Source organism: Anguilla rostrata, chromosome 9, assembly GCF_018555375.3.
Source record: "Anguilla rostrata isolate EN2019 chromosome 9, ASM1855537v3, whole genome shotgun sequence".
In the NCBI taxonomy this organism is placed as follows: Eukaryota; Metazoa; Chordata; class Actinopteri; order Anguilliformes; family Anguillidae; genus Anguilla; species Anguilla rostrata.
This window is the reverse complement of record NC_057941.1, coordinates 40678121-40701441: the sequence shown is the minus strand read 5'-3', so window position 1 is coordinate 40701441 and position 23321 is coordinate 40678121. Positions and strand designations below refer to the sequence as shown.

Sequence of the window (23321 nt, the reverse complement as noted above, 5' to 3'; positions counted from 1 at the left end):
TATGGATTGTATGTAGGCACTTTTTTATGCCTACTCAAGTATGCACTTCTTTAAATGGCAGTGGATAAGATCACTTGCTTAATTACAAAGTGTATTTCATGATTTCATGCCAAATGTCATTCAAATGTCATCCCCCCATCCCCCAGATACAAGTAAAGCTGAATAAAATGTTACTGACCACAATCTATAATCATGTGTAAGGAGAATTTTTCCCCGAATACTGGTGAAAATTGTTTTTGAAAAACTGTTAGCAATGTACAGAAGTTTTACTGGAGCTTTGAGATCTTGACTTGTAACACCTGAAGTGTAGGTTCCTGTCTCAAGCAAAGCTGGGCAATTTCCCAGAGGACACATCTTCTGAACAGGTAATATTTGGTAGTAACTGGGGAGGGGCTGGAGGCGTACCTGGGAGATGTCCATCACCGAGTCGCAGCTAAGAGGTCGGGCCGAGGTCAGGTCGTTGGAACCCAGAAGCGTGGAGATGATCCCGTTCCGGTCGATCCTGCGGATCATGGTGCCGTCCACAAAATAGACCAGGCCAAATTTGTCCACTGTGATACCTGTTACAGGAGGCAATCAGTAAATGCTGATAAATGCTAAATGAGTAAATGCTGTTTAGTTAGTGTTACAAAGCTCTTGTGGAGATCTGCAGAGTACTTTCACTGATGCTTAATCAAAGGGGAATCTTAAAGATCTTACATAAAGGGATCAGCAATAATTTAACACAATAATTCATTAGGGGGAGAATTCCGGAAAAAAGGAAAATAATTGAAGTTAATTAGTTGTTCAATAATTAAATGTTCCAGGGCCCAGAACAAGGCATTAATTGAAATACAAATGAATCTTAATTGAGTGCTAATCAGAAGAGTTTGTTTTAACCCCTTCACGTAAGCCCCCTAATGGCCAGGATGCAGGCATCGTGAGATTGCTCAACTCAGACATACAGTGTTCCTGCAACCCAACTATCAGTGGAAAAAACAAACTGTGTTCTAGTGTTATTATTAGACGATACACAACAAGTACACCAAATACAAAATTTCTACAGTAAGTGCCATCATTGTAGTGCAATTTATCCATTTAACGAGCACCCCCTCCCTGCAGTCTCATCTGCAACTGTACCCCCAAAGCATGACACACTGGACAATAGTGTCTATCTGGGAGTCCATAAAAATATTCACAAACATTTTAATTACGTCATAGCAACAAGATAAAGCCAACAGTAGCCTGAGGGGATGCTCCAGCAGTGAAAAACACTGCTCACTGAAAAGCCAAATAAACAAAGATTCCCTTTCCAGATTCAGTGGTCATTTATTGTCTTGGACAACCTATTTCGGAAATAAACGCGTACTTGCACTCATCAAGGTGTAATTGTTTTCTTTTTCCTTTTTTCGTTTTTGGAAGATTTTACTAATTTTGCCAGATCAAATTCTCTCCACGTTAACATGAAGTGGGTAAGAGGAAGAGGAAGCACAAAGTCTAGTGAGGATACATACAAACATGGTGAAGATGTATATATGACTGCTTAGAACAGTTCAATTATTATCTTGTGTCATATTTTTTTGATATTGTTATATTTGCTGTTAGCTGTTAGTATTGGGACATTGTTAGCGTACACTGGGCAGTGTTAGTGCAGTGGGTCGTAGTGGCCTGCTTTGTTAGAATTCATACCACCTACAATGAAATGTAGTGTCTTTCAAGAGGTTTGCACTATTCTTTAAGGTGATAATTTCACATACTAGCGTGTAAGTGTTCATAGGTGGCCCAGTCATGTGTAATGTTTGATGCACCAGTTTACTGTGAAGCTAGAACATTCTTCTGATGGTGGAATATTACTTTATTGTAATCATATTGTAAATAATGGGGGTAATAATATCTCCATGGGCTATTACTTGTGACTTAAAGCATGGAAAATACTCATTCAAATTTACTGTGTGCTGATATGTGCCAGATGAACATACATTTTTCTTAATAGTAACATTTGTAAAATGTTGTCCCATACCCATGTAACCAAAGAATACATACTATACAGAGAAACATACAGGAGTTAATAATTACATAATTAGGTATGTCAACCACAGTGTGTCACAATGTTTTTGTATTATTTTTCTATGTGATACCAATGTTTCATCTTAAACCATCAAAAGTGGCAATTTTATATGCTTTATAATGGACAAAAAGCATTTTATTCATTTTTGTAGTATCATTTTGTGTTTTGAATAGGGTTTTGGACCCCTAGATAACATAGGCCCCCAATACCGATGAAAAGAAAGCAATTCCCACTTGAAAATTATGCAAAAGTGAGTTTCAGGAGTCAACAGTTGATTTGTTGTGAAACATATAATTATTTTATGATTTACAGCAATGCACAATTTACACATTTTGGATGTTTGAAGACACAAAGAGACACCAGAGTACACTTTAGATCTTTAGTAGTTCCATATATCACCCTCATTTTGCACATAGAGTTTATAATCCGGGACATATACTGTATATATTTACCTGTTTTATATATGTGATCTGTCAGTATTTTATTTCAAACTAAATGAGAAAAAACTATTTTGCCAAGATAATTGCATTTGTTGCACTTTATTTCTTCCTAAATTATGAATATAAACTAATAAATTTAAGTGTCTTGCTTCATTTAAGCTACAGGTGTCGAAGTCAAAGTGTCAAACTGTCAAAGTGCCTGCTCATTTTTGGGGTATTCTTAGCACAAGTGTTTCATTTAAGTCATTGCTTGGCTAAGGAGTCCACACATCTTGTTCTCAAGGCCTTAAATGGCAGCTTATTGAAAGGAAAACACAAAAACCCACAGACACTGCAGCTACCTTGGGATTGCGTTTGACATCCTGCGTTTGACATTTAAGCCATTTTCCAAGTTTCTGTGACGCTCACATCTGGAGTTATAATGCCTTAAATAGAACACCCAAATGGGTGAGGATTGGCCAGATTTGGCCTCTGCACAGAGGGGTTAAACTGAGAGGCATAATTTCACATTAACTAAATATACATTTTGCTTTGATTGTTGTTCTCACAAACACATACAGGTGCACACCCCAAAAACCAAATTCCTTTCAGAAACAACTTACCGCTAATAACTGTCAAGAAAGAAATGTATATAAAATGAACAGCCTAATAAAAACAGCTCAATGAACACATCATCAAGTCCAGTCTACACAGTGGGCCCCCTAGCCCAAAGTCAACAGATCCCAGTACAAAGAATAACCAGACCGATAGATCATGAAAATACATACACAAATAGCAAATTTATTTTTAGATCAAGATTTGTCAGTTGAAATGCTGTGAAATGGCTTCTGTATTCTTGTAATATCGGTCCATGTTAATTTCATTACACCGTTAAAGCCAACTATAAACACTTTCAGTTTCACAGATTGTACATGTGACGTGTCATATAATTGCCCATACAACCACACAAAATAAATAGAAATAATAATAAAAAGAACTTGGAAAGGGAAATTGGGATTTTTTTTCTTCCTCCCCCCCCTCCCCCCAGGCAACAGTATTCTGCAGAATAATCTTTTTTAAGATCTGAGCCCTGGAATCAAGTTCATAAACAAGCTCGGGGCTATCATCATGTGTGTGAAAAAGAAGTTCAATAGATGCAGGATTAAAGAGCTCTCTTTTTCCTTCTTTACCCATCAGATTACACTCCTCAGCTCTCAATAACAGACCTGGCAGACAGGACATTTGGCACTTATTGGAAATCTAACTTAATTCTACGCCATTCTCACAGATAAGGATCAAGGAGGAAAGCCTTGTGTTACGGGTGCTAGTCACCAAACATAAGTTTCATCCAAAAATGTACCTACATGGCAGACACAAGGCTTACCTTTTTTAATTGTTCCCCGACGTTTCACCCAATTTGGCATGCCCAATCATATTCACCAACCATGCTCATTGCTAAAACTCCTGCTATTGAATGCAGAGCAGTATGTGCTCCAAAGGATGTGATGTGCGTCAAGCACTGCTGCTTCTTTTCACATTTAAGGTGAGCTTGACACTTCATGTGTGGCTTCAGCAAGCAGACTGCATGACTGAACAGTAGGAGGCGATCGTGAGCAATGTGACACAGTCGCCCCCACCCCTTCCGAATTCTCCCTCCCTGGGCAACACAACGCCAAATCAAGCTCCACATTGAAGGCCTGCAGTCACTGTTGACACTGTTGACTCCATGCCAGACCGTGGGGGCCATCCACATACTAAACAGTACCATAGCAGAATGACTCACTGTGCAGCCCCTACAGACAGAGGCACATGGGTTATCTTTTCCCTGGTTCCCAGAGTAAAGCAGGGCCATGCTAAAGACCGGCCCTTTTTCCTCATCTAAAGAACCAGATTGCACCCTTATTCCTTATTATTTCCATACTTATTAATTCAACGCAGGTCACCGACCAGAAGAGAAATCTCTCTCATGACTTTTCTCAAATAGCTTTCCAAGCCCCTCCACCACATCCCCCAGTCCCCCTTCACGCCCCTGGCAGTAAACTGAGACAGAAAATGAGATTCTGTCTCAGTGGAACCGTGCTGCTCTAAATATCTTCAAACAGACTATTATTGACAGAGAAAATACTCGCAGTGCACTTTTGTGTTTCCAAGGCTGAATATTTCATATACACTGTTGCTTGCATCCATCATATTGATCACCTTCACCTTCTCTCCAGAACACTGGAAAAAAAGCTTCAATCTTTTGTCCAGGGAAATGGAAAAATAAACCATTTTTGGCGATACGCTCACAAATACTCACTTCTAGTTAGGATCCACCAAAGCAGATGGAATTCGTGCCTGTTCTTGTTCTCTTTTGAGGTAACTTAAGAGTTTCTTCTGTTACTGTAAAGCCTGACATAGCGCATTAACTCTCATATACAGAAAAACCTTTCAGTTCTGTACCTCAGTCACACAGGGGCAAAGGCCACATCCTTCCTTTTCACCAGTTTTACCCAATTAACCAAGCCAGGTGTGGTAATCAACTGCTTTAATTCATTAAGCAATGCTGAGTAATAACAAAAACCAGCACACCATGTGACTCTCCAGGACCAGGGATTTGGGTCCCCTGACCTAAACCAGTAGTATAATACCATTTTCTATATGTCGCATTTTATGGTATGTGATCAATCAAATTCTGAGTAACAATGAAGACCAGCAAACCATGGAGATCCCCAGGACCTTCATGTTTAATGATGGCAGACGCTGAGTGCAAGACCTACCTCGGGGGTTGGTGAGCGTGGCCTCCACAGCCTTCCCTCCATCCCCACATCGAGTCTCATCAAAGGGGAGGCACTGGTCTCCGGTCCCAGCAACCAGCTCCAGATTCTTGGCCACGTCCTTCACCACATTCAGAGACTTCACCTTGAACACCTTCCTGCTGTTGGTGTCTGACAGGTAGACTGTCCCCGTCACAGGACTGGCCGCCAGGTAGTATTTGTGCGCTGGACTGTTGCTGTGGGGAGGGGGTGAAACAGGACATCATAAGTCATGTCAAGAGGATGTTAACTCATGGCTGCATAACTCCATTCCTTTTGGGCTGCTGGTGGCTGATAGTTTTTGTTCTTTGCACTTATTCTTGTTTAAGTTTCTGGTTTAACACACAAACGTAAATTTGCACCTGTATTGCATCATAGTAAAATGCTTTCACCAAAGATTCATATGCAGTCACTATAGCTCATTACTACTCATCAAGAATGTCAGTTCTAATAACCAATCGGGCTAATTACATAATTAAGCACAGAAGATGGCATGAAATCCTGAAAGGGATCAGCTCTCCTTGCCCACCCTTGAAACAGTGGCTTGACACCTCACGAAAGTAACCAGGTCATCTCTCAGAAGAGACTGCTTCATGCTGCTAAATACCTTTTCACCTATTTTTATCTGAAAAGTACAGCTCACTCAAGAATATCTTGTAATTACATTGACTGTGATAAAGCCAATTAATCTTCTAACAATGGTGTGCTGTTCATCACAGAGAAAGAAAAGGTACATATAAAGCTTGTCCTATCTGCCCAGAACATTTTAAGCTTCCCACAAAGAGGGAGCGTAAGACAACAAGGCAGCCTATTAAAGACACAGGAGTCCTCAATAAAATCTGTCATTTCTGTTAGCAGGAGTGTGGGCTTGCAGTACAGGAGTGCAATGACTGAAACCAAACTAAACTAAGCTAAACTAGACGAAAGACATATAAGAAATCAACCATCAACTGATAATATTACATTCTAGACTAGGGCTGCCCCAGTGTGTTCATGGAGATTTACCTTCCTATGTGTTTTAATTTCAACCCTAATTTGGCACACCTGATTCTACTAATTAGCAGCTGAATGAGGTGTTCTTTGCTAGGTTAAAATGAAAACCTATAGGATGGTAGATCTCCAGATACTGGGTTGGGCAGCCTAGTTCTAGATATTTCGCTCAGAACACCTGTAATGAGAGAGGTTTGGTAGGAGTGCACATGCAAATGAATTCATATAAATTCACTCTAACATACAAATAAGTTCATAACCACACATTAAACTGTGGCAGATTGTTTCAGAATTCTAGAAGAATCAAGGCTCATGATTTGTAATATCCAACGCGGAATAGAAAATCAATACTTGGCAAGTCAGTAGGAAAGCGAAATGCTCTTGTGCGAATATAAACGGCGGTGCAGCCAGGCATTTAGAGGTTGGCGGCTGCATTAAGGCTATGGAAGAGGGAAGGTAGCGGAGGTGAAGGGGGAGAGAAAACTTTGGTGGCTTTTTTAATGGCGGCAATCGTTCCATGCCGTAACTGCCATCAGTCAACCGCGTGGTCCTTGGGCAACCTTCAAGGACGAGCGAGCCGAGGAGACAGAGACAAAAACACCGTTGATGTTTAGTTTCTGATGTCTTTCGAAACAAAGCCAAAAGTTCTGAAGGAGCGTGGGCGGCACAGCGCAGTGCAGTGGCACTTTCAAGATGGCTTCCATCAGAGGGCCAGAGATAAGCTCCGTCCATTTCTGCCAAATGTGATTATCGCTGTCGAACAGCTTTCGGGAAGAAAAAAGAAGCAAAAAAACAAAATAAAACAAAACAAACACAGTTCAAACAGGGCTTGGGTGTGTAATGCTGTAAAGACATACATCTTAGTTGTGTGAGGATCTTATACTCTGTCCTACCAGCCCCTCCGTGTCAAAAGCTCCTACCCCAGTGAGAAACCTAAAAGACAGGGGGCCAGTCCACACCAGTACAGTTTTTTTGAGAAACATTTAATTAGTTTGACAGACAGGAGGCCTTATCACCAAAAAGACCGCTAAGCCATGTATATGTAAAGTACAGTGACAGCATCTGACACAGTGCTCGAAGGGGTTGTGGGTGCACATGGAAAATTTTTACTTTGCACCCTTTAGCAAGGTAATTCATCTGAATTACTACTAAAATAACAATTAAAAAGCAATTTTGCAATATTAGTTAACTGGCTTTGTGTAAGAATAAAAAGCTTCATGTAACTTCTACCCAGATCTAAGCACCCCTTGAGTTCTTTCCAAACACAGTCTTTGATGGTTCACCATATATAGTATAAACTCTAATCCTGGTTCTGGAGAAAATCAATATTAATTTCAGAACTTCTGCATTTATTCATGCTCTAAAAAAGCCACTGCCACTCAATTTTACACTGAAAAAACACTGAAGGTCAAAAATGCACATAATATACATACATATGTGTATCATGTTGATATAATGTTTAAGTAATTTCATAAAATTACAAATGGTGTTGAAATATTTATGAAACTGTTCAATAAATCACAAACTATAATGTGCTGAAAATGTCAGATAAATAAATACAAAACAGAACTTTCTGTGATGTTTCATAAATGGAAGAATTGTGCTATTGTGTAGTGTGTAAGTACATTTTAATTCACAAATAATATTCACTCTTTATTTTATGCTATTCTGTTAAAAAAGACTTTATCTTTGTTCTCTGCATCCTCAATTTAAAATGGTGTACCAGAATATTTTCAAGCTTACATTTATTTTCTCTTTCACACATTTATTCACCAAAATCAGATTTCAGTTAACAAATGTAATACAGAAACTACTTGCAGCAGATTGCTTACACAACTAATTGCAGTTCCTTTTTAAAGATTTAAAGATTAGAGATCCAACACACTCGCACACTTATCAGTTCAGTTGGTTTACAAATGCTAATTTTAACAGGTCATGGACCTGATGTTCTTTTCAGAAGAGTGAAATTACACTGTTTTAAATATTCTACATACTATTATATACTATATGTTTCACATACTAATAGGAAATTGTAAGTGTAAGTGTAAACACATCTGATATGTTTGGTGAATGAATGAACGACTGCAAATCAAACCCCGAGGTTGTTATATACTGTGCTAACACCGGCTAAATGTGTATCGTGGGCATTGTCAGCATTGCAAAATAACTGGTGAATATCAATTAGATTAAAGCAGTGCTGTATATGCATGTCAAAAAAAAACTTTTACAGGTAACATTCCTATTTTGCGATTCTGAATTTGTTACTTGGCCAAATTGGTGAGTTGGCAAACAGTACTGAGGGACAGCTTCTAACTGTCACTTCTGTAGGTTTAGAACAGACACAGCATTTAAAATCTGAAAAGTGAAAGCTGACAGGATGACAATTGGTTCTGGCGAAGGGCTTCTTTCTTTAATTCAGAAAACTTGTAGTTGAAGAAAACTTCCAGGACAAGCGACTCAGCAGAGACCAGAATTGGGTGGTGCAGTCTAGCCTGAAGGTTGGCCCACAGACTCAGAGAGAGTTATTCAGTCCTTTGCCTCTCTTCACGTGATCATTACCACCTCTTTGTGATATTCCTGATAAAGAGGATTGCAACGAATGAGAGGAACTCCCTGACCTTCTGTGCCAGCCATGTTCTTCATCTATATTAATTGCGCCTATGATACTTGGTTGCACACTGGGGCATATAATGGGAACAGGATAGACAGCTGGAGGTACAACCCCTTCCAAAGGAGTGGGGGGCGGGGTGGCGGTAGGTTTGATGAGGACCTCTTTCCAGCGCGTGCTCCCCCATTCCACCATAGCTCTCAGCTGGCTGATGGATTGCTGTCTATATACTCAAAAAAGACACCACCTTCCCTTCTTAAAGCTCACAGGCAGATAAACGGTACCCTAATTGGAGGACCTGAGCTAGTGCTAATTGGAAGAACTGAGCTATTGCAGATTTGTGGATGTGAGCATGTGCTAATTGGAAGAACCCATTATTCTCTCATCAACAATTATGCCTTTTGGTGTTGGGTGAGTCATTAGAGGGGACTGGTGCAGTGCTAAGCCAAGGAATCTTGGCTGAATTAAACCCACCCTACTTCTGGCAGGATGAGGCTAACTCCATTCCGACAATGTAGATTCCCAGTCGAAGGTGACTAATGACACCATTGAGGCATAGGCTTGAACTTGTGATGGTAGGGCCCAGCCTGCGCGGGTGATGAGCGCCTTCATGAACTGAGCCAGTTAAGCATTACCTTTCCTCACCATAGCTCATGGCGGAAAATGGTCGGTAGGTTTCCACAGCACCATTGGCAAAAAAGGCAGACATAGAACCACGACTGCTTGTGCTGTTGTCAGTTTGGAGGAGACACCCACTGTTTTCTGCTCTGTCTGCAGAGGAGCGACCCTCCTGTGGGCTCCCTGACCCCCTGATGTGGAAATCAATCAGTACAAGTGGACTACTGACAGGTTATTTAAACTGCGGGTATACTGCCCATTCCCTTGCCGCTGTGTTTCCACTGCCTTCCCTCTCATGGATGAAAGAGGAGTTACGGATCTGTGTCACGCATCACAATTGTAAAGAGCTACTACTCTGACACTTGTCTTTTTTTTGATCTCCTTCATGAATATTTCTATGCCCCACATTCATAAAGCCCAACAAAAGCTCCTGAGATGTTTTTGCTTTTTGTTACAATATTTTCTAGACTGCTCATTTGTCAATGTCAACTAGATTAAAGCTGCCTTTTTCTCCAGGTGTGAGTAAATCATATTGTAGCCACATATCTGTAGAGTTGTGCATTAATGGAAACATCTGTTTCACATGCAGCCATTTTAAGCCACATCTTAGCGAAAATGAAGAAAGGTGATTATCGTCTTTAAAAACTTAATTCCCATATGGAGATCAAAGATGGAACATATTTAATGAAATTGTCAATTCCTGTCCATTTTCATTTGGCATTTCAAATGTTATTTATGTACTTCCGATACAACCAGGCAATTTTCTTCCTAAGGATAATGTCTCTTTCTTTGTCATACAGTGTATGTTTTTCATAGTACATTTTAGTTACAGACAAGTATTTTAAGCAGTTTCTCACATAGAATTCATGTTCACAGTAATTTACACAAGAACAGTATTAATTTAGCACCATGAAAGAGTTAACCCAGTTTTTATTGCCTTACCTATGCCTGAAATCTTTATTTCTGACAGAACAAACCCAAAAGCAGCGGGAAGAGAGAAGGAACAGAGAGAGGGGAGTGTTAATGAAAGAATTAGTCATTAGTCAAGATGTTTCAGAGTTACAGGATTTTATTATAATCACTTAGAAGAATTCTTGAAGAAATTATCTTGCTAAAAATCTCACTTGTGAAAGGTGGCATATTTTAGTGGTATTAAAAATGTGTAGACATAAAATCTAAAATTCCGAATAGGCTCAATTTTATCAGGGAAAACAATGGCAGGAGAATATTAATCTCACCTGAAGAGGTTCATACCAGGGACCTCAAGGGCAACAGTGTCTGCTGGTTTTTGATGCGTTAAGTGCATTAATTAAAACCTAAACTGTGTATCGACTGAAAAGCAAAAGAAAAAACCGCCAGACACTGGAACTCTCCAGGATTGGAGTTTGAGATCCCTGGTTACACCCATTCCACCAAAACACATACATAGTTCATACATAAATCTTAGAGATTCTCACACAAAACAAACACACAAAACAATCAAGGCCAGAATTACCGAAGGACTGTGACTGCCTTTCTGAGGCAAAAGCAGTTTCTGCAAGGTCGCAATATCTGCGTCGGATTTACTAAACATTGCAATGGTTCAAAATTGCTATTAGGATGTATTTTGTGGGGATCACTCTGCAACTATTTGATACATATTTAAATGCGTTTAATGCATGTGTATACCTGGAGCGAACATGCTAAAACAGGATGGAGATTATGTACATTTGGGCAACTAAAGCACACATTAATTGCGACTCCGCCCTTTGCATGGGAATTTTTTGAACTCCTGACGGCAGGTGGTAATTTGTCTGTGCTGATAGCCTGTATACGACGCACGTTCTCAGCAGTCAAGTCGGTTTCCCTTGTGGGTTGCATGGGTGGAGATGCAAAACGAATGCATCCTCTGATGCATGACACTCTGGAAAGGATTGATAATGAACTGTGAATACAGTTTTACCTTCAGATGCTCTGTGGCCTTTTCCCATCAAAAGTTCATCCGTGTCTATTCCTTCCACCCACACAACGTGCTCATTTTGCAGGGATTTTCCACCTGTTCTATCAGTGTTAATATTCTTCCCTTAGCTGGACCACCATCTGTGTCTTTTGCCCTCGTAAAGTTTTTTATTTTTTGTACGCTGCCTAACATCATCATTTTTTACATCCTCTAATGTTCGTAATATTATACCTAATGCATTATTTTTGTATGTGAGGTCACTCCAAATTTTTATGCTCTCCGTTGGTGTTGTATTCCTATGCTACATTACGACATTTGTGAAGCTGTACCTTGCTGACCTTCACCTATTTTCCCTGATCGGCAAATTTATATTTTCTTTTCCTTGTGGTTCCCTCACTACTGGTTGACCCATACCCATTTCTTAGCCTCTTGTAATCTGGACATGTAAGCATCCCACCCTTTTCATGGGTGTCTCCTACTGCAAAATTGCGAATGAGAGTGTTGAATTTGATTGCGCAAATAGAACGAGTCTTGGTAAATGCATCATTAATGAATCGGTATCTGGGACTGCAACAGAGCCGCAATATAGCAAACGTTTTGCACTGCAACTAATTCCCTAGTAAATTTGGCCTTCAATGATTAAGCACTTTGCACTCCAAAAACATAAGACAATGAGTGAGCATAACAGGCAAGTAATAATAGGCTTATAAGGTTTTTCAGCTGTTCAGCATTGGTAAGATGAAATAAATAAACATTCCCTTCTTACCTTAGCTCCAGGACACTAGTGACATTGCCGGTGGAGAAAATCCGGCGCACGTAGTTGAAGTCTCCCACATACAGGCTGCCGTCGGGCCCACAGGCTAAGGCCACGGGCGCCAGGAGCTTGTTGCCGTCAGCAAGGCCGTTGCAGCTGGGGCAGGAAATGCTGCGCCGCCGGCCATTGCCCATGACACTACCCACCACCGGGGGCTGCTGGGAAATGAAGTTGTTCTCCCCATTACCTTTGTGCAGGATGCCTATGGAGGAGGCGACAAAGACGTCAACAGCTGAGACCCGACAAAACCCCGCCACATCGTGGGAGTGACAGGCCACACCATGCAACGACTTAATGTGCTTGAAGAGGTAATGTTTCTGCTTTGTGCTCTGTGCATGTGAGCGAGATGCAAACGTTCGCGACTGGCTGGTGTGCCCTCCTCCAGCTGGTAAACATTTTTGCTTATTGCGCTTTAACAGGACTATGCCGTTACACTCCAGAACAACAGGTGGCAGAGAGAGATATTGGCCAAAAAAAAAAAAAAGCAGCGCACTCATCCACTATTGAGTATACAACATACATACAGCTTGTATACGACTGGCATACTCAATAGTAGGCAAGTGTGCTGATTTGGACATGGACATCGAATGAGTGAAGAAAATGGTAACAAAAATGAGGTTATTAGCAGTTAACCTCCCCAATATTTTTCATATAACCAATCATAGCATGTGTCACTGTTGCAGTCTCTGTTTCAAAGTGTTTCAAAAATTCCACAAACTTCCGACCCAACACACATAGCTTGGCATAGAAAAATAAAATGGTCTTACACAAGGGAATCTGTGAAAAGGAAATAATAAATGAGCGAAGCTCACTGGGCTTGTGAGCCAGCTCTGAAATAAGAAAGCGGCTTTTTGAGCCGATTTGATAAACACTGTTGACCAGTAAAAGTGCTTGCTGACCTGAATCTCACAAGAGACGCCTTGGAATTTGTACAGTGACCTGCTTCCCTCTTTCTGTGACTCCACTCACATTTATAAAAAAAATATATATTTTTTCCAAAAATCACAAAAATAGGCAGACACAAATTAAATGTCTTTTTTTTCAAACCCTTTTTTTCCCAAAGATCTGAAGTTTATATTGGATATCTGGGGCAGAATTGCACTTGGCTCCTGAAGCCATTTGGTTAAGCTCGATGTAGCAGCCCAGTGGAACGTCCGTCTGGATGCGGCTAACGGTGACAGATCACGCCGCGAGCTTCTCGCGCATTTCTCCCATAACTACGGCTCATTTCCTCTGACGAGGCTCCTCCTGACACTGTAGGGATGAGCCCAGAGAGCCCTGTCCTCTCAAGCTTTACTGGCGCAATTCAGAGCCAATTCACCGGCAATAAGGAAATTGACCCTTCTCACCCATCAGAAACAATGGCAATGAAAAAATGTGGCTTCTCAAAAGAAATAAGATCCGCCCCCAGTCCAGATATGACACCGAGCTGTCAGCGGTCTGATCAAAGTCAATAATTGGACTGAAGGAAGGAAAGGGGTTCAACTTATTGACACACCAATGAGCTGGCGTCACCCTGGGTGTGCTTTGCATGGGCACAAATCGCTACGAATTAGAGAAGTTTCCAGAAAATGACAGTAAACATACACATGAGTATAATTTAGAACCACACAGCAAAGCTTAATTAACAAGAAACCAGTTTAGGAAGTGAAGCAGAGTTCACCTCCCCACACAAATTACAGTTTGTGTGTGGAATACCTTACGCCTCAGTATTCCCATTCACTAACTGAAAAAAGAACATGTTTCATTTAAAAACTGGTGGTTCAGGAAATGAATTGAAATTCACTTAATGAAGTGCAAAAATCGCTGAATCTTTTTATTGTTTTAAAATTACATAAAATAAGGACAGATTAAACTTTCTTTTATACTATTGAAAACTCAAAATTCAATATTATAGCTAAATTTAATAGATATAATATGACCACACAGTTCAACCCTGGTCTTTGTGACCACAGTGCTTCATTTCCAGACAGGCACTTGTCACCTGATTCCAACAATCTTTGTCTTGATTTAACCCGCTATAGTTCCTCCTCCATCCTGCCCACATTTCTGTGATAAAAAACTGCTCATTTGTCTTGATATTGTAGCATTCATGCTAGAGCTGTCTATGTTTGTTTCTAAGAGAAAGCTGTTTGTATCTGTGCAAGAGCTGTGTATGTTTGTGTAAGAACTGTGTATGTTTTTTGTCTGAGAGCTTTGCTTGTCTCATGCTAGAGCTGTCTATGTTTATCTCTATGCGAAAGCTGTTTGTCTTTATGTAAGAGCTGTGTATGTTTGTCTCTGTGCAGGAGCTGTGTATATTTGTGTAAGAGCTGTATACGTTTGTCTCTGTGTGAGGGTTGTGTATGTTTGTGTAATAGCTGTGTATGTTTGTCTCTGAGCTAGAGCGGTCTATGTTTGTCTCTATACAAAAGCTGATTGTCTCTGTGTAAGAGCTGTGTATGTTTGTGTAAGAGTTGTGTATGTTTGTCTCTGTGCAAGAGCTGTGTATTTTTGTGTAAGAGTTGTGTATGTTTGTCTGTGTGAGAGCTGTGTTTGTTTGTGTAAGAGCTGTGTATGTTAGTCTCTGTATGAGAGCTGTGTATGTTTTTGTAAGAGCTGTGTATGTTTGTATCTGTGTGAGAGTTGTGTATTTTGTTTAACAGTTGTATGTTTGTGTAAGAGCTGTGTATGTTTTTCTGTGTGAGAGCTCAGGGAGCTGTGTATGTTTGTTTCTGTGTAAGAGCTTAGGGAGCTTACCAATCTGGATATTGAGGGCATGATGTTTGTCCAGTGCCCAGCCGCCCAAATTTGACGCCACACTCTCGTACCCCTGCAGGACTGCGGTCCTCTTCTCCCAGAGAATGAGGTCAGGGCATAACTCATATTCGAATCCAACTGAAACTGGAGTGGGAGAAAAGCCCAAACTGTCTGTTAGAGGAAGGCTTCACTCAGATTTAACAAGACTGTTCTGTGCATGTACATCAAGCTGAGTTGACAGCTGACCTCTGATGCACAGGTACTCAGTTGGTGCTCTATTTTCTAACTCAAACTTGCACAGCTTTCTTCCAATTTCAGTACATGCTCTTCAAGGAGTACTGAGCAGCTGTGCTGGATTATTTAAGAAGCTTACGTTTTATTGAATGATTCAATTCCTGCATTTCAGAACTACTGAACTCTAAGTCAGTGTCTAGATACATTTTGTCTGTCAGCTAAACAAAGGACAATAAATGTATAAAAGGACATACTTTACAATGTCCACACAGTAGTACACAACCCAGCAGGTCAGTTACAAACCAGACTGAGTAACAACACTACCGAAATCATGTGCTGCAGAAACTAATTATGAGCTTGGTATGAATGCTTTGCAAAAATGTAACGTATTATTGGTATGTATCAAACCAAGGAGCAAGTATGTATTTTAAATACTTTCTTCTGCAGATCACTGACAATTTTCCGTGATACCCTTTACTAGCCAAAATGTAAAATCTTGTGAAAGACAAATCTGGTTCTGAAATGTTGGTGTCTGTTGTTGTTTTCTTTTTTTACCCTTGTGTAAAACCAAATAGCCATTAACAAACTTCAAGAAACAAAAACAAAGGACACCATTTTGAAAACCTCTAGAGAGGACCACGTTTGTGACTCACTGAAAGCCTCGCTCAGCCCGTACACCTTCTGACTGTACACGTCAGTCTTGTCCCAGACGAAGTGGTAGGAAAGATTGGGCGCGGCCGGGAACCACTTCCTGTGGAGACGTCCCTCCACGGCAACCGTCAGGTGCACCTTCATCAGGTTGAAGGGGATGGTGCCGTGCGTTAGCACCACCCGCAGGATGGACTTGTACCCCACTGTGCGGCTGCTCAGGTGGGACAGCTTCATGTCTGTTCCTGGGATACGGACCTCCTTCTGGAGAGCCTGGAGCAGGGAGATGCCAACCGCTTGTTACATTCCCACAAAATTGGCTGCTACACTCCCGTACAATCACCTGTTACACTCTCAAACCATTACAATCCCAGACAACGACATGTTAATGTCTCACACTATAACCTGTTATAATCTCTCACACTATGGCCTGTTGTAATCACTCACACTATAGTCTGTTATAATTAACACTCATACAATAAACAGTTGAAATCCAGCACAACATATACAACATATATACACAATACAATACACAACAGCCTATAGGTTTTAAGATGTGTGTAATTAACTTCAAGACAGGCTTTTCCCTGGTAAGTGTAGATGCCCTTGACTTGGATGTCATCCATAAATTCTTATTAGTTCACAAAACCAACTTCATGAATTGAACCGATTTGCTAAATAACTTACAAATCGGACAGCATGACATGGCAAGACGGTGGTGGTGGTTTTGTGGTGGTACCTGAAAAACTTTTAACACTACACTAGTGTACAGTGGGGCTATTTAGAGCCCTGTCATTTATTTTAACTGGCAGGAGAGCCCAATGCAGCCTGCCACAGACTTACTCTCGGTCCTTTGAGAAACAATATAAAAGTGTACCATCCATTAGGTTATATATGCATATGTTACTTATTTGTACACCGTTTCACAAATAGCTTGTGAAAAAGGCTTCTATGTCCCATTATTAGACACAGTCTGGCCCACATGAAAAAACAGTAGTTAAAAGACCTGCAGCTTTATGTCACCCATCCCACTATAAATCCAGGGAATCAAACCCTGATCATAAACAACAACCATGCCTCTCTGAGGAACACTTTCCCTGAAAATATAATAAAAAACTAAACTTTCTCAACCCCAGCAGACTTCTCGCCTCAGCTGCGGCAAACTTAAATCTTGAACAGTAGGCGGGTCATGCGGGTCATTCCTGCTAAGTAAACCTTTAATCTCTGTGCTCTTTCAACTGCAGGAGGGGAAGAGGGACAGACCCGCCTCAGAAATACTCCCCCCACCCCGAAAGCCTGCACCTGATGATCCACAAATCCAAATGCCTCATAGACCGCTCCCGAGCGACCTATTTCCACAGGCCTGGGACACACGGTCGCAGCGCACCAATTAGGGAGAGCTCTCGGTCGATTACAGCAGCGCTGGTCACAGAGGTCTTCCTGGTTATTCATGCAATTGACTCCAAAAGCTCCCCATTTGCTCGAATTGCCCTTAATTGGTCAGAATTAACCGCTACAATGCCTTTATACGTTTGTCTGTGTCTCTGTTCGCGTGTTTAAGCCAAGAGGAGGTAGAAAAGTTATATTGTTATGAACAGCCTATGCCAAACACTAACTTATTGGGATAAGATTAATCTTGTAAAACTCTTAAAACATAATGATTAGACAGAGACAGAAACACTGTGAAACACAATCTCTCTGTGAAAGCCAAACTATCAAGCTCAATCAAAATCTCCAAATAGTGAGGGCTTTTCCTCCTTTATCCTTCTAAGACATAAAATTATCCTGTATTATGCACACAACTATGACTAAGTACATAGTCAATTGAGCAAAATATTCTTTATACTTCATCTGGGAAAACAGTTTTTGCAGCGCTATCACACTGTGATGAAAATCATAACAGCTTTATTACACTCATAGTTTACTGCTTGATTCCCTGTCCCATAAGTATTTTATGCCACAACAGCGGAATGCCAGGCAGGCAGTATGTTTTCTAGAAGATTCTAGAAAGGGGCGAGTCACCTGGATTTCGGGTACAACAGCGCCCCGCTCAGAGCAGGAGCCAGCAAACGCGGTGAGGGGGGCAGGGATGACCACGGGGCTGGGGTGCAAGAAGCTGCTGATATCACAGCTGGGGATTTCGTTCTCCTCGTGGCGCATGACGACAGTGTCCATGACGAAGAAGCGTCCCCACGGCAACCACACGGTGTGCTCCTGGGTTATGAAAGGGGCACGCTCGAACCGCAGGCCGATGGCCACACCCCCGTTAGTCACCAGGTCGAAACTGGGGTCAAAGGTAAAAGCAGAGGGAAATAAAGTTAAACACAAACTTCAACTTTATTAATGTATGTTTATTGACTTTGTCAGGCCAGTATTTGTCAGGCCAAACAGAAAATAAATGTGATTCAAACGGACGGGTTACATATATTAAAAAAAAGGTTCGATTTGCAAAGTACTTGATGCAGATAAAATGCACACTGTGCTGTAAATTTTAGCAAACAGAACGGCTAAGTAAGCTTAGCATAGAGGGTTGAGGGAATGAGAGAGTAGAAACAAATTAACAGAATAAAGTGCAGAGTAATAAAAGGAGTCTGGACTGGGAGGTAAGGCAGCAAGAAACCAGCAGAATTATAATTTTTTCACTCGCAGACGGGGGGGGATTTAAATCCTGTAATGCGGAGCACGGGCACCTCAGCCTGCGTCCGGAGAGAAATAGCGGCTGACGGGGCTCTGAGAAATGGAGCGGAGGCAAAGCAGCGAGACGAAAAGGCTAAGTCCAATCACGCTAAAGGGGCTGCGGAGCGACACGCTGGCCATTAGCATGAGAGCGCTGTAATATAATTATCCTGGGGAGATAAGAGAGGCTGTCTGCCACAAAGTGTCCCTGGTCCCCCTGCAAGAGGATGTGCCTCATCGTGATTCATGATTCATTTACCTCACTTCTTTGAATCTTGTGCGCCTCCACACAGCGTGTGTATCCTTAAGTTGCGTAACTGGGGTCAGTGTGACAGTTAACTGAAAAACATACAATATGTCTTCTACCAGTACCACTGAGCTGACTGGAGTCTACTGTTGCTTTCAAAAGGACATTGAATGAATGAACATGCACCTTGCATGCACCTGCATCTTCGTCACAGAGTATCCAAATGCTTGTGCATTGTATCCTGATTTCACTGTACTGTACCACAATCACTACAAAATGAGTTCTGTGCATTTGGGAATTATCAATATCTTTTTGAACAAATTTTAATTGTATCATTGATGTCAATTCAGATTTTAGTGTGTAAAGCAAATTGAGCATATGGGAAAAGTACTAAATAAATGAATATAAAAACAATAATTCAAATAATAAATGTATTATTATTAATATTATTATTATTTATTAGTTGTAATAGTAGTAGTACTTTATTTTATTTAACATTATTATGTGCTCTGGTTCCCTTTCACTTCATTGACTGTAAGGACCATGTCTATATCATGGTACATTGCATTTGTGGCATGTAATTAATAGCAGAATCTATCTGGGTCCCTGGGCATGGAGGGCTGGTCTCTGTGCGGGACTCCATGCTCAACCCTGCATCTCACAGTTAAGGACAAATGGACAGTAACCCGGAGCTGGTGTCATGGTGATCCACCAGCAGTGATGCCAGTATCGTTCCCCACACGGTGCTATAAAAAGCCATTCGCTGCCCCGGGCGCTGCGTCCTGATTGGGCGAGGTGGTGCGCTGAGACCCGTTCTACCCTTCATTGTGTGTCCTCGCCCAGAAATGCGAGAACCACAGTGGAGGTGGAGTCAGGGGCCAAGTGTGGCATTCATTACATTACTTTACATTATATTTAGCCATTTAGCAGCCTCTCTTATCCAGAGCACCTTACATACAGCTTCTTACTCTACTTTACTGACAGCAAGCAAAAATAATATGGATGTTTTGGCTATGCAACCTTCTTCCGCAAAAGAGTAGCGACTGATAGCAGCCGTTAACATACAACTTAGAATTAGTAAATTCATAGTCCTACAAAATAAAGTTAAACGGCAGTAGGTGCAACAGTGAGATTGAGAATGTAGTGGTCCTAGCAGGAAATGGGTGTGAGGATACAGCTGTAGATAGCATTGGTGGGCAGTGAAGCCATGGAAAGTTCTGCACTGGGTGATCCGACATGCACAGGTAGCCACAGGCAGCCAGCGGAGGCGGGTGGACAGACGTGACAGGCTTGTATTTCAGCTGATTAAAGACGAGCAGCAGATGAGCTGGAGGAACCTGACGGCACATGTGGGGAGATCAGCGAGGGGCCGACTCCGGCAAAACGGCCTGCGCACACAAGAGCCTGGGGGGCAGACTTTGGCCGGCCGCCCCGCCCCGCCATGCCCCGCCCTGCCCCGCACCACCCCGAGGTGCCCGGTCAGAGCGTGGTAAAGCGCGGCGGATCAATGGGCTCTTCGCGGGAGGCCATCAATCACTCGTTTCTCTTTTTTTTCTTCTGAGAAGGGATTTGGGATGGTCAGAAAGCAATTTTCAGCACGGGAGCCTCTCCTCTCCTCAGACAGTGTGACACGCATCGTAAAAAAATGGTAAAAGAGAAGGGAGAGCACCCCCCGCCCCCCTGCTCCCCCGCTCCCTCGCTTCTAAGTGCGTGAACAGGTGCGTTTGTGATTTCACGCTGCGCTGAGTCTGTTTACAGTGATTCAGAAGGGGGGGGGGGGGCGTAGGGGGGTGATGAGCGTGTTTACAGGAGGAATGGAGAGATGGAGCTGTGTTTACAGCTGGGAGGGATGGAGGGGGAGAAAAGGGATAAGAGAGGGCGAGGGAGAGGGTGGCCAAGAGTGAGAAGAATGATATTTCTTAAAATATAATGCAATACTCTATCTGAAAATGGCAATCATTTGTATACTTGTATACGTATTGTGAAGTCTTGGAATATCGTATTCTGGTCTTCATTGCAATATATTTCAGGATAGTTCATTTCTGTAAGGTGGGGGTGATGGAACGTGAGGACTTACCTGCCATCTTGTCGAGTGATGGTGTATCCGTACGCTGGCTTGTTGATGAAGCTGACATTCACTCCTACCAGGGGGGTCCCGTCCGAGGTGACCACCTGCCCACGTATCACACAGGCATGGCTGCAGGGGGAACAGGTATACTCAGTTTAAGGGGGGCGGGTGTGGGGTTGGTGGTGGTGCAAACTACGCTCCCAGTGAGTGAATGGGAATACAATCGTAGCAACAACTTAGGGGAGAAAAACTATTTCAGTATATATACTATATCGGTTGGGGGGGATCTGTAATCTTCAGGAGTGATTTGTGATTTAAAATTAAATCACCTCATGCGTGCCTTTTTTAGGGAAGAGCAAATGTGACATATCAGATCAAATTAATCTCCAGAGCCATTAAGGACTGCTAATGCTTCCCAAATAAAAGCTGAAAGTACAGTAGGAGCACTGATACACAATCATAACCTGTCCATAATCAAACCACGTCCATTTTAGGCTAAAAGACTGAGGCTAAACTGATCCCAGGTCAGGGTTCCCTATTCATAAAGTGCAGAGCTACGATCTGGTTTCTCCTGGGATATGCTAGACTTATCCATTATCAGCCAAAACTGATCCTATATCAGCACTGCTACTATAAGACACCTACACGAATAAGCTTTGACCTTCCCAAGCAAACTGGAGCGAAGTCGACTCTCAGTATTGACGGCTCTGTAGTGAAAAACAACTCTCCGCTCTTTGGATCTTGCGGTTTGAACCCGGGCTGTTGTTGAAAATCACACTGCTCTCAGAAATGATTGAGGACGCTATTGCAAATAGCTAGCCTATGTGATGTCCCTCTCTTCACTTGAGGCAAAATCATTAACTCACGATATGAAAACAAAATAAAATACTTAAACAGACAATTTCTCCCTCCTACTTGAAAAGACCCTGATTATGCACAATCCCGCGGCAAACTGACAGACAGGATCTGCTCTCGCTCTATTCTCTGCTCATAAAATTGATCTGTGTATATTCATATATTACCTCAGCAAGAAATGTGGTACAGCCTTTTTAAAACTTTTAAATACTTTTAATTTCAATTACAACTTCAGGTGAACATTATTTTCAAGACAGAGTTCAGAAAAACTAGAGTTAAACCCCTCAAAATCTGTTTAAGGCAATGCACAGATTGGGTTATTGTATTATGTGTTTTTAACCTTTATTCAAGGAACTGAAATGTATTAATATGCACAACACGTTCAAATGGAATTAAAACAGCAGCTAAACTAGGTCTCTTAATCCATACTACAATTACCACTAATTCAAGCAGCAATCAAATTAATCACAAACAAAAGAATATGTAAATATGTTACCACCTCAGACCACCTGTTTCTATGGAGAATAAAATATTCATCAGTAAAATAGAAAAAAAGTACAATTTAAAAAATAAATCTGCTGTGTGAGGCAAGCACCTTAGGTGAACATACATCCCACAAAACACTGATAAATGCCTGATTGGTCCCCACCAATAGCCAATCAATGAGTCCCTGCTTCAAATCAAATCAAGTCAAATTTCCTGTTTTTGAGGATGCGGCTGGTCACGTCCCCCTCACTGAGATGCCTTTTGGTTTCACTTTACATTCACACCACAATTTCAAACCCAATCATAAATGAATAGTTATAATGGACCTGTTTGATCAGTGAAACAGCAATCATTTATTGGTCAATGGCATGCCTTTTACAATAGCTCTCCCACTTCTACGTTTTTAGAGTTGAATCGCAACATCCAGCTTTTGTGAGTGATTTTTTTGTCATAATCAGGGGAGAGCTGATGGGCCACCACCCTATTTTATCTATTTTATTAAAAATGAAAACAAATAAATGTGTTAATGCGTACCATTGTACTATTGTCTGTCTATGAAAAGACAGTCCACTGAAAATTATTCTCTCGTTCTCACAGCTGCACAGGAAAGTGTCCCCTTAAGCTTTACACCACGGCTATGCCCCAAAAATTGGGCACTATTATTTCTCTTGACATTAATACCTTTACGCAATATAAATGGGTTTTCTCCCAATACTGCAGCAGGTTATGTAGTTAATAGCAGTCCTACACTATATTGCATCTTTACTATGTTACTTACAACACGGTAAGGTTCCTGCGATACACACCAATGAACAGAAACGCAATGTGCAAAAGACATATGACATGACCATGAAGCACAATGATAAGTAAATAAACATATTACCACCTTATGGCCATGATTGCTAGCCCGTTGACTCTTTCTTAGGGCTTGCTAAGTAACCTTGTTCTTAAGTGGGCAAATAGAATAAAAGGAAGAGGTACAGCACTACCATTACAGCTTATTGTAAAAGGAACATGAATCAGGCATTTGCAAAGTACATTTCGTATCTAATAAACGCATTATTAGAAGAAGAGGCTTTTTGGAAGTCTACGTCTTAGCTCTCATGCTACAACAGAAGGGGAAAAAGAAACCAGGACT

At 41.4% G+C, this 23321-nt stretch overlaps 1 protein-coding gene across 5 annotated transcripts in view; it reads right to left on the bottom strand.

The window, feature by feature from the left end:
- The window catches only part of LOC135263761 (teneurin-4-like), a 243476-nt gene that overhangs the window by 46002 nt on the left and 174153 nt on the right, over window positions 1–23321 (bottom strand). For 3 of the 5 annotated variants that reach the window (XM_064352121.1, XM_064352123.1, XM_064352125.1), the window contains 8 exons: window positions 20852–20971; window positions 17874–18135; window positions 15857–16124; window positions 14970–15113; window positions 12183–12432; window positions 10420–10440; window positions 5226–5458; window positions 406–560 (listed from right to left, as the gene is read on the bottom strand). In XM_064352121.1, the coding sequence (XP_064208191.1) occupies window positions 406–560; window positions 5226–5458; window positions 10420–10440; window positions 12183–12432; window positions 14970–15113; window positions 15857–16124; window positions 17874–18135; window positions 20852–20971 (1453 nt within the window). The remainder of the gene's footprint in view (window positions 1–405; window positions 561–5225; window positions 5459–10419; window positions 10441–12182; window positions 12433–14969; window positions 15114–15856; window positions 16125–17873; window positions 18136–20851; window positions 20972–23321) is intronic. The other 2 variants (XM_064352122.1, XM_064352124.1) reach the window with 1 other exon arrangement.